Here is a 13,146-nt window from a genome sequence, read left to right as displayed (position 1 = left end):
CGCACACACACAGACACACACGCACACACATATACAATTGCAGTGGAAAAAATAGTACTTTCTAACACCATATTAAATCTGCTTTTTCCCTCACTCTTCTAAACATAAACCAAATGTTAATGAGCTCTGACGGATATCCAAATAATAAAATTAGGCAGAAACCACATCTGTAATATCTAATGCACAGCGTTGTTTTATAGTCTCTATAAACCCCTGAGTTTGTGTGTCAATAAATCAAACAAGAGCTGTGAGCAGCAGTGCCCTTAATAATTCCCTCCCTGATAAATTACTGAACAGTAAAACAGAAAAATATGGTTTCATATTTAATTTATGCACAATGTTTTTCCTCCCAGCCTTTTTCTAAATGACATTTTTACCCCGTGATTGTTGAACAACAGTCACTTTCAATTTTGAAAATGAATTCAGAAAATAACAGAAGCAGAAACGAATGTAACTAAACTAAATGTGATTTATCATTGCATTCCTTCACTACTCTGCAGGTCCTAACTTTCTGTCACTGAACATTTTTAGATGTATTGAGTAAATTCAATTACTAGTCAATTACTAGGTGTTTAATATATATACAACCCTCCTGATATATGAAATTGATCTGCATGATCTATGAAATTATCATCTCTGCTCAAGGTTGTAAAAAGTTCAATATACACCTGATAGTACAATTTGTACATGACTATTTATAAGGTTGTTTATGGTAATTTACAATACAAAAATATCCTGTAAAAATATACTGTTTACTTTTGTGCAGTTTCCTCACTGGTCTTAGCTGGTCTGTGTTTTTCCTGAATTTTAAATCAGAAAAAATGGAACACCTGTTTACACTTTAAAACTGAAAATAACTGGATTTTAACAATTAATGAAACATGTTAGATGCGTTTATGTAATAAAACTGGGTTCCATTGTAAATAATGAAATATGACCCTGTCCTACAGAAGAACACTTTCATGTAGAAAAACCTCCTGATATAGCCAACACAAGATGGAGCTTGCTTTTAATATCAGTAAAGCGAACAGCAAGTACTGTGTGTACTGATAGTCAATACAAAACAGTCAACATTTTTAGCTGTTGTTTGTAACATGAATGAAAGATGCAACGTTTCATTGAAAATCCACAAAAATTCACATATTGTTCATGTGTCTGTCTAGCTTTGTCTTCTGATTGTAGTTGTTCTTTATGTATTACTTCATAAGGACACAAATGTGGTGCAGCATGTAGACATTATAAATATAATGATGCTTCATGTATTATTTCTAACATACTACTAGGAGCAGCTATTAGCCTTCTGAGATAAAATTTCAATAATATTATTTGTTGTGTAAAATACGTCAGCGATTCAGCTCGAAAGTGAGTTGAGACACCATCCAGTGGACAGTGTGGACTATTGCTTCACAAGACAAGCCACCGACTATTTACATGATGGAAGGAGATGTGCTTGAGATTTTTAACATATTTAACAAGTATCTAGACCTCCAGAAGCTGGATCAGGTAAAGCTCTGCAGAACAGTGGGTAATCTAGGCCTTATGTAAATAAATGCCTTATTTTTACCCATTACTAAATTAGAGTACATAGCGTACTTAAAGTGAAAAGTGACGTGACATACGGCTAAGTATGGTGACCCATACTCAGAATTTGTTCTCTGAATTTAACCCATCCAAAGTGCACACACACAGCAGTGAACACACACACCGTGAACACACACCCAGAGCAGTAGGCAGCCATTTATGCTGCGGCACCCGGGGAGCAGTTGGGGGGTCCGGTGCCTTGCTCAAGGGCACCTCAGTCGTGGCCGGCCCGAGAACCCACAACCTTCGGGTTACGAGTCAGACTCTCTAACCATTAGGCCACGACTGCCCTGAGAGTACAAAGAGTACATAGGGTACTTACAGTACTTAGAGTACTTTCAGTACTTAGAGTACTTATGGTATTTACTGTAATTAGGGTATTTACTGTACTTAGAGTAATTACAGTACTTAGAGTACTTACAGTAATTAGGGCATTTACTGTACTCACGAGTACTTACAGTACTTACAGTATGGTGCTTATGGTACTTAGGGTACTCACTGTACTCAGGGTACTTAGAGTGTTTCGGTACTTAGGGTACTTAGGGTACTTAGTACATACTAAGTACTCTAAGTGTCTGTGTAATATGTATGAACCTAAATATGTATGAATACACCAATGATCACAAATAACATTAATAGAGCTGGTAATCCATATCAAAATTTCAATATGACACAGAGGAAGAAAAATGATGCCATGACATTTTAAATTATGGTTGTTAGAATCCAATTCATGGGGAACCCGAAGGCTAATAACTATTCTCCATTTACTTCATGTCATTCCACAAGTCCATTCATGTTTAACTTTATACATACATATTTGATATACTGTATAGTTTCCACAGCAACCAGAGCCAATGGAGATCCAAAACCCATGGGTGCTGAGCCCATTAGTGTGACACTTTTTGTATGATTTTAGTTTTTTGCTTTTTGTCTTCAGCTGTGTTCTGAAAACGTGTTAAATAAAACTGCTATATGACGTTGAGATTAACAGGGAGTTTCGGTTTAGTATCAGGGTACAAAATATGGCAGTCCCAGAAAGACTGTCACATTCTAGTACTTACGTAGGATGTGCCAGGTCCTGTGGTCTCTCGGATGCCTCGGGGTACACAGGGTGTGGGGGTTCTCCTATTGGCACACATCCCAGCGACTTGCTGATGGCATGGCTCAGCTTCTTGGCTGGGGATTTCTGTGAATGGCACAGACACAAAGACAAAGCTAGACACACTAATGCTGTCTGAATACCAATTGCACTCCTTGACCCAGTCATGAAAAGCTACAGAAAGAGAAAGAAATAAAGGAAAGTTTATTTTTGTCAGAAAATTTACTCCGCTTTAGAAATCTGTTCTGGCCTAGGAAAGTGAAATATAATAATCAATGCCCATAATCAATGTCAGGTAAATATTACATGTAAGTTCTAACTTGTAACTTAGTAGTTAGGGTATGTTTATGTAAGTACTGTTTAATTCATTAGCACCCTGAAATGACCTCGAAAACAATCATCACTATGGTGGCAATTAAATTAGAATTTGGGAAGGATTTTTTTTCCTGGGCTTTAATTTTCAGAATAGCAATTTCCAGAAGCTTCAGGACAATAGAAGCAAATTAAAATCTTCATTCAGAAAACTTGCTTGCTTAAATATACAAAAATCCTTTAGCAGTGTAGAATGACATACTAGGCGAAGCTTGAATGGATTCAATTAACATTCTGTGCTAGACATGCAACTGTGCTACATCACAAACCTACGAGTTGTATTTTTATAGCTTATTTAACTAGCGCTATATTTAAGCAGCAGCTGTTTTTGTTTGGGTATAGAAGTGAATGTGTTATAGACAGCCTCGGAGGTGGGGCTCTGCATACCCACGAGGAGTGCTCCTTCATCTGGTGCTGGTTGCTATGGGGACCATTGGCATGGCCACGCCAGAAGCAGTTCTGGCAAAGCTGGTAGCCGTGGCACTGCTGACATCTGTAGCGGAAACCCATCATGCTCTCGCTCCGGCAGTATGAGCATTCCACCGGATGGAAGACTGGACCAGAAAAGAGAGAGAGAGAGAAAGAGAGAGAGAGAGAGATAGAGAGAGGGAGAGAGAGAGAGAGAGAGAGAGAGAGAGAGAAAGAATAGATCAGGGGTCGGCAACCTTAAACACTCAAAGAGTCATTTGGACCCGTTTCCCACAGAAAAAAAAACACAGGGAGCCACAAAACCCATTTGACATCTAAAATGAAGAGAACACTGTATATATCGTTTTTTTACCTTTATGGAAAGTATAGAAAAAACTGTAGTGTGTTGCATTTATGAAATCAGTGAACTGCTACCGAGTAAACGAAATTTTGTTTCTGTAGGCAAACAAAAATTTTGACCAGTTTGAACTAACCTTAACCAAAAAAAGGCTGGGTTTAAGGTTACTTTCAAATAAAATGTTCAATGTCTAACTGAGTCCTCTTTGTATTCATGACCAGGGCTCTCAAGTTTTGAAGACAAGCAAGCGTGACATCTCCACCCCCCCACCCCCCCGCAACCCCAATTTTTTTCATTGGTTGTTGCGTTAAATCTTACTCAGATAGTGCTATTTTCTGATTAGCTATTGTGTAGCCTCTTTTTTTTGATTGGCTGATGTCAGGCTCGACTAAGAACTGAGACGCGCTTGATTCCTGCCCGGTTTCATAGAGACAGCGGTGATAAATAGTAAAAAAAAATTTCTGCGTGAGAAATACGATGTGTGGCGGGAGAGCGTGACAAAAGACCGAAATACGTGACTGTCACTCTCAATGCGTGACACTTGACAGCCCTGCATGACATCAAAATTTTAACTTGCCGGCTGCAGCAAACCAAAAATGCGTCTGCTTCTGTGTGTCAGATTTCACAAGTCGGCAGTTATGACGCATATTTTGAGCGACAAAAAAATTAAACACTGTTTATTTTAATGTTACAAGAGCATCATAATTTTAGAATTTAGAATTACATTTTTAAAAAAACTAACTAACTAAAATAAAATAAATTTAAATTAAATATTTATTTTCCAAATCTACAGGGAGCCGCAGCAGAGGGATGAAAGAGCCACTTGCGGCTCCGGAGCCGCGGGTTGCCGACCCCTGGAACAGATGAATAAATTAGACCTAAATGTATTACCACTCATATCTTAAGACTGATAAGAGCAATACTGTGTTGAGTATTTATCAGCACAAAAAAAGGCACGTAGCCTAAAAAGATATACTAAAGGAGTAACAAAATGCCACTATCTGTATCAATTTGTCAAATATGTTGTTCTTTTGCACACCACATTTCAATACCTCATCCAATTGCTACTTTAACAGAAGTGTATATATGTTTGCAAGAACCCTGTGTTTACAACGCTGTTTTTGCACAATGTTTATGTTCTGTAAAACAAACAGAATGCACACTGGTCAGCGCTATCTTGTGCTTTTTGTCCTGTAGTGTTTTGTTTTGTCTGTCAGCACTGTCTGTGTCTTGCACAGTTTGCATTAGGTTGCACACGATGCACTTTATGTGGCTAGAACAACTTACTTTCTGTCTTTAGCTCTGTGTTGTTTTATGTAGTTTTATGTTGTTTTTTGTAGCACCATGGTCCTGGAGGAACGATGTTTCATTTCACTATGTACTGCGTCAGCGATATATACAGTATTTAAAATGGCAATAAAAGCTTCTGGACTTGACTTGAAATATATAAAGAATTTCATGAGGTTTATGCCAGTTCGTAAGACGATAGAAGTATGATTTTTATTTTATTCTGTAAGACAGTGTTTAGGCCTGGGTAATCTGTATTTGTATTGGTTTAAAATATTTTGTCTTCGTTCCATATAATGTATTTTAATTCGATTACATCCATAAGATTTAGCACATACCATTCTCAACATTGGCCAGTCGGTGCATGAGAGGTAGCCAAACGAGGCACTGCGGGGGAGGATCAGCCATCATAATGTCCAGGAAGGTGTTCAACAATATCTTCTTCTGGCAAAACAATGGTAAGACATTCAAAGCCAGTTGAAAGATGCAACACCAGTGTAGAAACCTGAGCACTTAGGGAACATTAAAGGTGCTGTGTAAGGGAGATCCTCACCTGCTGAGGGAAACATGTTCTCACAGAGTGCTCTGTGTATCCGAAAGAAGGACCTTCGAACACAGCCGTCGGCAGCTTCAGGACCTCCCGGAGAAACTGGTCAAACTTAGGAAACACCATCGTCCCGCTGGAGTCTGATATCTGAGAAAAAATATCTGAGAAGATAGAGCAAAGGAATGTGTCACTGTTTATAACACTTTTTGGGATTATATCAAATGCAGTTTGACCAAACAGCACCACAATGTGTTCAGTTAATGGAATTACATTAGTATTAGCACTACTCTAAATGCCATGCTAATAAATAAACAAAAACAAAAAAGTATCAATACACTCGTTTCACTGACTGATGTTTATATTCATGGTTAGAGTAAAAAAGTTTACTACTTAGTAAGTATATATATTTTTTCATTTCTAATAAAAAAATAATGCTATTAAATTACACAAGAGGGCAGCAAACTTTCACTAGCAGGCTGCTAATGATGGACTAAATAATAAAAGGAATACAAAATGACGGATTTCATGAAACTGAAATAATTCCACAAAGAATCACAAATGATGGTAGTCAGAATATGGAAATTACATTACAATTTGCAGTACGGGATGTATCAAACATTATCCTACGATAACACCATAACTCAACTTTTGCAAAAAAAGGAAATGTTAATGTTCTGTACTTACATCGTAATTTATCGACAATTTTTCCACCACACATGGTTGCCAGCATCGACTTCATGGCAAAAACTGTGAGCTTTCCGTGGCCTTCACTGCAACACAAACACACACTTTACAGAGCTGTTACAGTCTTCAGGGACGGTTAAGCATAGCCTTGAATTAGAACAAATGAAGAACTGTTATTAATCTAGTCCAGGGTTAAAGTTTAATCTACATTGTGATAGCTTGGCTTGCAGAAATATTCACCCATTTTTCTACATATTAGTAAAATAATAAACCAGCTGAAAACAATATACAGACTGTTAGCTGAACGAAATACAAATTATTTCCTTGAGGCTCCATCAAACAAGTCCCCTTAACCCTCAGACATTACAGCATGGCATGAGCAACATGTAATGATGCCCTTTAGACACATTTTCTTTTACTTCCTGCATTCTCACAGGGCCCTATTCAAAAAGCTAGAATGAAACAGTCCTGCATAGAAACATACTGTAATAACTAAAACGATTAAGACAACAAATGTCTACTGTTGCTAATCTGCACTAAACCGTTGGTTATAATGTTTTTATAATGTAGTTTACAGAATCATTTTGAACAACAGTTCCTCTAACAGAGTCACACAGTAATACAGACAATATTTTGCATTTATGCTTTCAGAAATAAAAGAACAAAACCTTTTCTTGTTGCTAGGATCAATCCAATCAAATTCGTGATGCATCTGTTGGAGTATGCATTATTATTTCGTCAGGTGCTACAGATTCAAAGGTACTGATAGTCTAATTATTTGACTAAATCTATGTTTAAAGGTATATTATATTTAAGTTCCCTGGTGTTTTTCTACTATAAAGGTATAAAGCATATCCCCTCCACGATATTATCCAAGCAACAAGGAACAGTTTGTTTCATTTAAATTGAGAGCGTATATACTGTATGATGTTAGACAACAGCTCTGTCTCCATTTGAAGAATGAAACTGCCTCGATATATCTGAAGGTTTAGCTGAGTTACTACATGCCAGCTCACACCTGTCATAGGTGGCCACCATGAAGTTGAGCAGCAGGCCAATGGACTGCTCCACGTTGATCTGGTGGGTGGTCGGCAGACGCTTGTTCAGCTGGTAGAAGATGGAGGAGAGGATGGTCTCCAACCGCGACACGTTGATCTCTGCGTTGTGGTCCAGAGTACTGAGCCCGTTGTCACGAAACGCCTCGATCATGTTCCACACGTCCACCAGGTGAACTGGAAGAGGACAAGGCAGAGATTAAAGCTGAGAAGAAAATGTGTCTGTAATGCTTGAACAGTAAGGTATGTTGTGAACAACACGATAAGGCTTTTTAAGAAAGCACACGAACTAAGAACAACTTACGATTGCATCTTTTCTGAACAAACCGTAGCTTACACGCTGTGCGATATGTCGACAGGCGGATAACATCAAAGTTCTGTGCTCCTGGTAACAGCAATGGGAAGCATATGATAAATTATGAATTCTTTAAGAGGGTATTTACTGATTTTAAACAGATTCAGTAACATCACATTTAAAATGAAAATATTAAGATAGCATTTATGAATCATTTATTCATTTGTATTGTATAATATTTTTGCCACATATCCTCACCGGCCACTTTAATAGGAACACTTGGTTAGCTGACACATGACTGGCTAATGGGACAATTGTATGTGTGTATATGTATATATGTATATATTCACAGTGTCTAAGTGTGTGGCAAAGGGTTTGTATAAACGTTTGTTAACCTACTCATTTCCATGAAGAGCTGTCTCTTCTCCACGGTGACCTTGCCACTCTTGCTTGCCTCCTCAATCATTCTAAAGAGCACAAACACACAAAGGCTCCTAACATCTTCTTTTCTTACATCATTTGCCTCCTAATGTGAAATCAAGATTTTCTAAAATAAACTGCATAAAAAGAAACACTACATTTTGCTGCGTATTGAATTTCTCTGGCTAACGCTTATCTGTTTTCCGAGTAAATATTTAAGTAAAATTTCCCATAAAATCAAAGCATACAAATGTTCTGAAATACTTTTTAATGCTTAAACTTTATTAATGCAGTGAATTGCTTCAAATTAAAGACAAACTAAAGCCTACATACATCATGTTATGTGTCATAATAAAGTGTAAATAAATGTGTGAAGTAAATAATTCACCTGTCAGATGGGCTGAATCTCACCTAAAAGGAAGCAAAATTGGGAAGTTCCTGTAACATAAAAAAAAAACAAAAAACAAAAACAACAACAACCATTTAGATCGTTAGCTGAGAAGAGGATATACAACATTATGTATATGGTTGTCTGTGTTTATTATAAGGCCTTTGTTAAAAACACTTACACTGTTTTTATGCTGGTTTGCACAAAAGACCACTTTAACTCTCATAATAACGTGCAAATAATGAGTCTGTATACAACCTTTATCTGCAAAGGCAGCATCATCTGCTGTAATGATACAAAGGCTGCCAAAATGACTCTTTAATGACAGGCAGGAAGCAAAGTGCCGAGCTCTGGAGTTAGCTCAGCATTATGCCGGCACCAAGTTATGGATTGCTGTGGGAAAAAAGCTTTTTTGAAGATTCTTTGGCCTCAAAGATTAAACTTTGTAAAGACATTTTAGTTGCTATGACCCCGAGCAAGGGATTTCAAAAAGCCAAACGCTTTAGTACTTTTTACAACACTTTTAATAGAAGTTTTAGTTATTAGTTACTGGGTCCAGACTTACTGTACATTACTCACTCTAAGTACAGACATTCCTATTATTTACTGAATACTTAGTGACTGCTAATTAAGTTGTGCTAAAATTTCCATGCATTGAATCTGTTTACTGTTTACTAAATACATAAATGCATTGTTATTATTTGTTTTCCATTTATACATTTTCATGTGTTCTGGAGGATCCTGTATACACACACACTCACACACATACACACTCACACACACAAACACACACACACACTCACACACACACATTCAGTTAGCCAACTCCTCAGGCTCAGAAGGTTGGAGGAAACCAGAGAACCCTAATAAGATGGATCAGGACATTATTATTGATTCTTCTTCATTATATGCTTCATTCTGGTCAGGGTCATAGTGGATCTGCCAGTAAGTCCAGCACAGGGTAACACACACACACACACACTCATTCACAGACCTCCACCTTTTGGGACAATTTAGCGTTTAGCCAATTTTAGTTTTTGGGAACTGGGAGGAAACCAGAGAACCCAGAGGAGGACACAGAGCATTACTATAATAGACATACAGACAGACAGACAGACAGACAGACAGACATAGATAGATAGATAGATAGATAGATAGATAGATAGATAGATAGATAGATAGATAGATAGATAGATAGATACTTTATTGATCCTGGAGGAAAATTCAAGAAAACAAAAAAGTGTAGAGCACAAAGGGAGAGTCCCCCACTATCAGAAACAATGCAGTCAAGATTTCCTCATTTGGGGAATCCACAAAGGCTGAACCTCACTTTGGACAAACCACCTCCTTGATCACAGTATTGTTGACAGTGATGACGTTGATGTTGACAATGATGATGATGTTAAACTTAAAGCTGAAGATGGATCTCATGACAATGATTATTATTATTATTATTATTATTATTATTATTATTATTATTATTATTCCTATTGTTGCTGTTGTTGTTGATGATGTTAGTAAATGCACTGCAGTTTAAAAGAGCAGTGTGCTGGTGTTCACTGAGCCTCTCCACTCAGCACAGCGAATAGGAGCTCTGCCTCACACCATTATGTCATACGCATCGTCTGCTGAGTGTGAATTACACACTGAGATCATTACTGCATAACGCCTTGTGCATGACAATAATTCACGGCGCTCGAGCTGTTAGTGCTGGATGAAGCTTGTAAACGAAATCGAGCAAATAAAACAATAAAACCAAATAAAATCCGAACCAAACAACCGCACCTCGATCCGCGGCAATGACATCGCGCTTTGACGTGAGCCAACGTGAGATTGTGGCTCAGGAGAGACACCAGAAACGTGAAAGCACACGCACGACACGTCAGTTTGCGGCGGCGTCACAAATTCAGCTCTCTTTCATCTTATTTACTCCAAACAAAGCGGCGCGAGCGGAGCAGACTGCACCGTGTATTATATATTATATATTATATATAGTGCACCATATAACATTATATAGTATGAGATCATTACAGCATTAGAGCATCGGCCTCTCAAAACAGAGTCATCTTACCAGCAGGAAATCACGCAGGTTGCGCTACCATCATCAGCAGCAGCAGTATCAGCATCATCTGAGCAGATGGATGGACGCTCTGGGCTTCAGGAGATGATACAAGCTCGTCTCCGCTTGTTTAATACCGCTTCATCATGAGCCAGCGTTTGGTCGGCATTTCGTTGCCGTGCTGCTCTCCGTCATGACGTGTCGTGGTTCGAGCTCCGTTTGATTCAGTGTGTTAACGAACTGCAGTAGTGAGAAGTCGCCCACTGAGTGAGAGCATCACCGCGCTTACAGCAGTACCGCTAAGGACCAGCAGAGGGCAGCAGAGCGACACACAGCCACTGCAAACCTGAGCAAAACTACTTGTTTCCTTTTAATACATTACTATGTTTTTTTATATGTATCAGACATTAATATACTTGCATAAAGATTATTTAGATTTGTTTCACAGCGCTGTTTAAATGATTGTGCTGATAAACAGCTCTGACAGTAGTTCCGGCTTCGAGGCCAATCACTGGTTTATATTGATTTATTATACCACAGCGCGGTTTGAATGCTCGAATCTGATTGGTCAAAAGGTGTGTATTATACTCGTATAACAGCACAAGTAGTTCCGGCTGTAAATGAATTGTAATATTAATGCGCTTGTTCTAACCTTACTGTTTCTATAGTAACAGCTCATACACGCGCACGTGCGCAGTATAAAGTAAGACTAATAATAAACTAAATTAAAAACATGTTATTGTTTAACAAGGTAATTCTAATAAATAGCTGATGTGGTGACGTTTTATTAGGAGACGTTTATTTAACATTCATGGAAACAGTGCTTTTCTGTTTTCTCAGTAAAATGAGGGGTGTGTGTATGTGTGTGTATGTGTATATATGTTTGTATGTATGTGTGTGTGTGTATATGTGTGTATATGTGTGTGTATGTGTGTGTATATATGTGAGTGTGTGTGTATGTGTGTGTGCAACACATACATTTACATTTACATTTACAGCATTTGGCAGACGCCCTTATCCAGAGAGACGTACATAAGTGCTTAAATCTCTAACATTGAATACATTAATGCTGGCTCACTAAGTTACATACTTAAGATACCATGAGTTTAAAACATTTGTTCAAAGTTACAATGAAAAAGTGTCAAAGGTGTGTGTTTTTTTTTTTTTTTAAATGCGAAAGATAAGGAAAGAAGTGCTAGTTGAAGTGTTTCCTGAATAAGTAGGTCTTCAACCGCCGCTTGAAAATATCCAGTGACTCAGCTGTCCGAACTTCTAGGGGAAGTTCATTCCACCACCTTGGTGCCAGTACAGAGAAGAGTCTTGTAGTATACTTGCCTCTTACCCTGAGAGATGGTGGAACCAGTCGAGCAGTGCTGGTAGATCGGAGGGTGCGGGGTGCAGTGCGAGGAGTGATGAGGGCTTTGAGGTAAGAGGGAGCTGGTCCATTTTTGGCTTTGTAGGCCAGCATCAGTGTTTTGAATCTGATGCGTGCAGCTACCGGAAGCCAGTGGAGGGATCACAGCAGCAGGGTGGTATGCGAGAACTTTGGCAGGTTGAAAACAAGCCGGGCAGCTGCATTTTGGATCATTTGCAGAGGACGGATTGCGTTCATAGGTAGACCTGCCAGCAGTGCATTGCAGTAATCCAGTCTAGAAATGACAAGAGACTGAACAAGTACCTGAGCAGCCTGTGTGGACAGAAATGGCCGAATCCTTCTAATGTTGTAGAGAAGAAACCGACATGAGCGAGTCACATTAGCAACATGAGAGGAAAAGGACAGTTGATTGTCCATTATTACACCAAGGTTGCGAGCTGTGGCTGAAGGGGAGATCAGATCGTTGTGCAAGGATATAGAAAGATCATGACCTGGGGATGAATCACCTGGGATGAAGAGCAGCTCAGTTTTGCTAGGATTAAGCTTTAACTGATGAGCAGTCATTGATGATGAAATTTCTGCCAGACATGCAGAGATCCGGTCAGAAGCTGTGGCATCTGCGGGTGGGAAAGAGAAGATAAGTTGTCTATCATCAGCATAGCAGTGGTAAGAGAACCCATGTGAGGAAATAACTTCACCAAGAGAGTGAGTATACAGGGAGAAAAGAAGAGGACCAAGTACTGAGCCTTGTGGGACGCCAGTGGAGAGTCTGCGTGGAGCAGATGTCACTCCCCTCCATGTTACCTTATATGAGCGTCCTTCCAGGTAGGAAGTGAACCATTCCCAAGCTGATCCACAACATATGTGCAACATGTCACAGTCCATACTGTGCTATTATAAAAAAAAAAAAAACAATGTACTGTGAGTAGGATTAGCATCACTGTGCTGAGTTATTATTTGTGTATAACAGCCGGGTCTGTCATGTATTATTCATTTTGGTCCAAAGAAGTCACAGTAACTAATTTACTCATTTCTGTTAAGCAGTTCACTCATTCACATGGATTTGTATAGTGCGTGAACTGCATAACCTAATTACAAGTCTAATAATAAACAGATTTAAGAAAATGCTGGAATATAGTTGCTGATATGGTGAAACTTTCTTTTAGAAGACTTTTGTTTAACATGTTTGTTTTAATGTGTTTCCTTCCACATGAGAGC

General features: G+C 38.6%; 1 protein-coding gene across 5 annotated transcripts in view; it reads right to left on the bottom strand.

Annotated features, from left to right (window-relative positions):
* The window catches only part of dtnbb (dystrobrevin, beta b), a 28,822-nt gene extending 18,007 nt beyond the window's left edge, over positions 1-10,815 (bottom strand). For all 5 annotated transcript variants that reach the window (XM_060879998.1, XM_060879996.1, XM_060879997.1 and 2 more), the window contains exons 1-10: positions 10,566-10,815; positions 8,495-8,544; positions 8,086-8,153; positions 7,696-7,776; positions 7,355-7,568; positions 6,337-6,422; positions 5,659-5,813; positions 5,444-5,549; positions 3,440-3,606; positions 2,643-2,767 (exon numbers count right to left, since the gene is read on the bottom strand). In XM_060879998.1, the coding sequence (XP_060735981.1) occupies positions 2,643-2,767; positions 3,440-3,606; positions 5,444-5,549; positions 5,659-5,813; positions 6,337-6,422; positions 7,355-7,568; positions 7,696-7,776; positions 8,086-8,152 (1,001 nt within the window). In that variant the 5' untranslated portion in view covers position 8,153; positions 8,495-8,544; positions 10,566-10,815. The remainder of the gene's footprint in view (positions 1-2,642; positions 2,768-3,439; positions 3,607-5,443; positions 5,550-5,658; positions 5,814-6,336; positions 6,423-7,354; positions 7,569-7,695; positions 7,777-8,085; positions 8,154-8,494; positions 8,545-10,565) is intronic.
* Positions 10,816-13,146: the final 2,331 nt, after the last annotated feature.

Source organism: Tachysurus vachellii, chromosome 10 (genome assembly GCF_030014155.1).
Source record: "Tachysurus vachellii isolate PV-2020 chromosome 10, HZAU_Pvac_v1, whole genome shotgun sequence".
NCBI classification, from domain to species: domain Eukaryota; kingdom Metazoa; phylum Chordata; class Actinopteri; order Siluriformes; family Bagridae; genus Tachysurus; species Tachysurus vachellii.
This window is presented reverse-complemented; position numbering and strand designations above follow the sequence as displayed.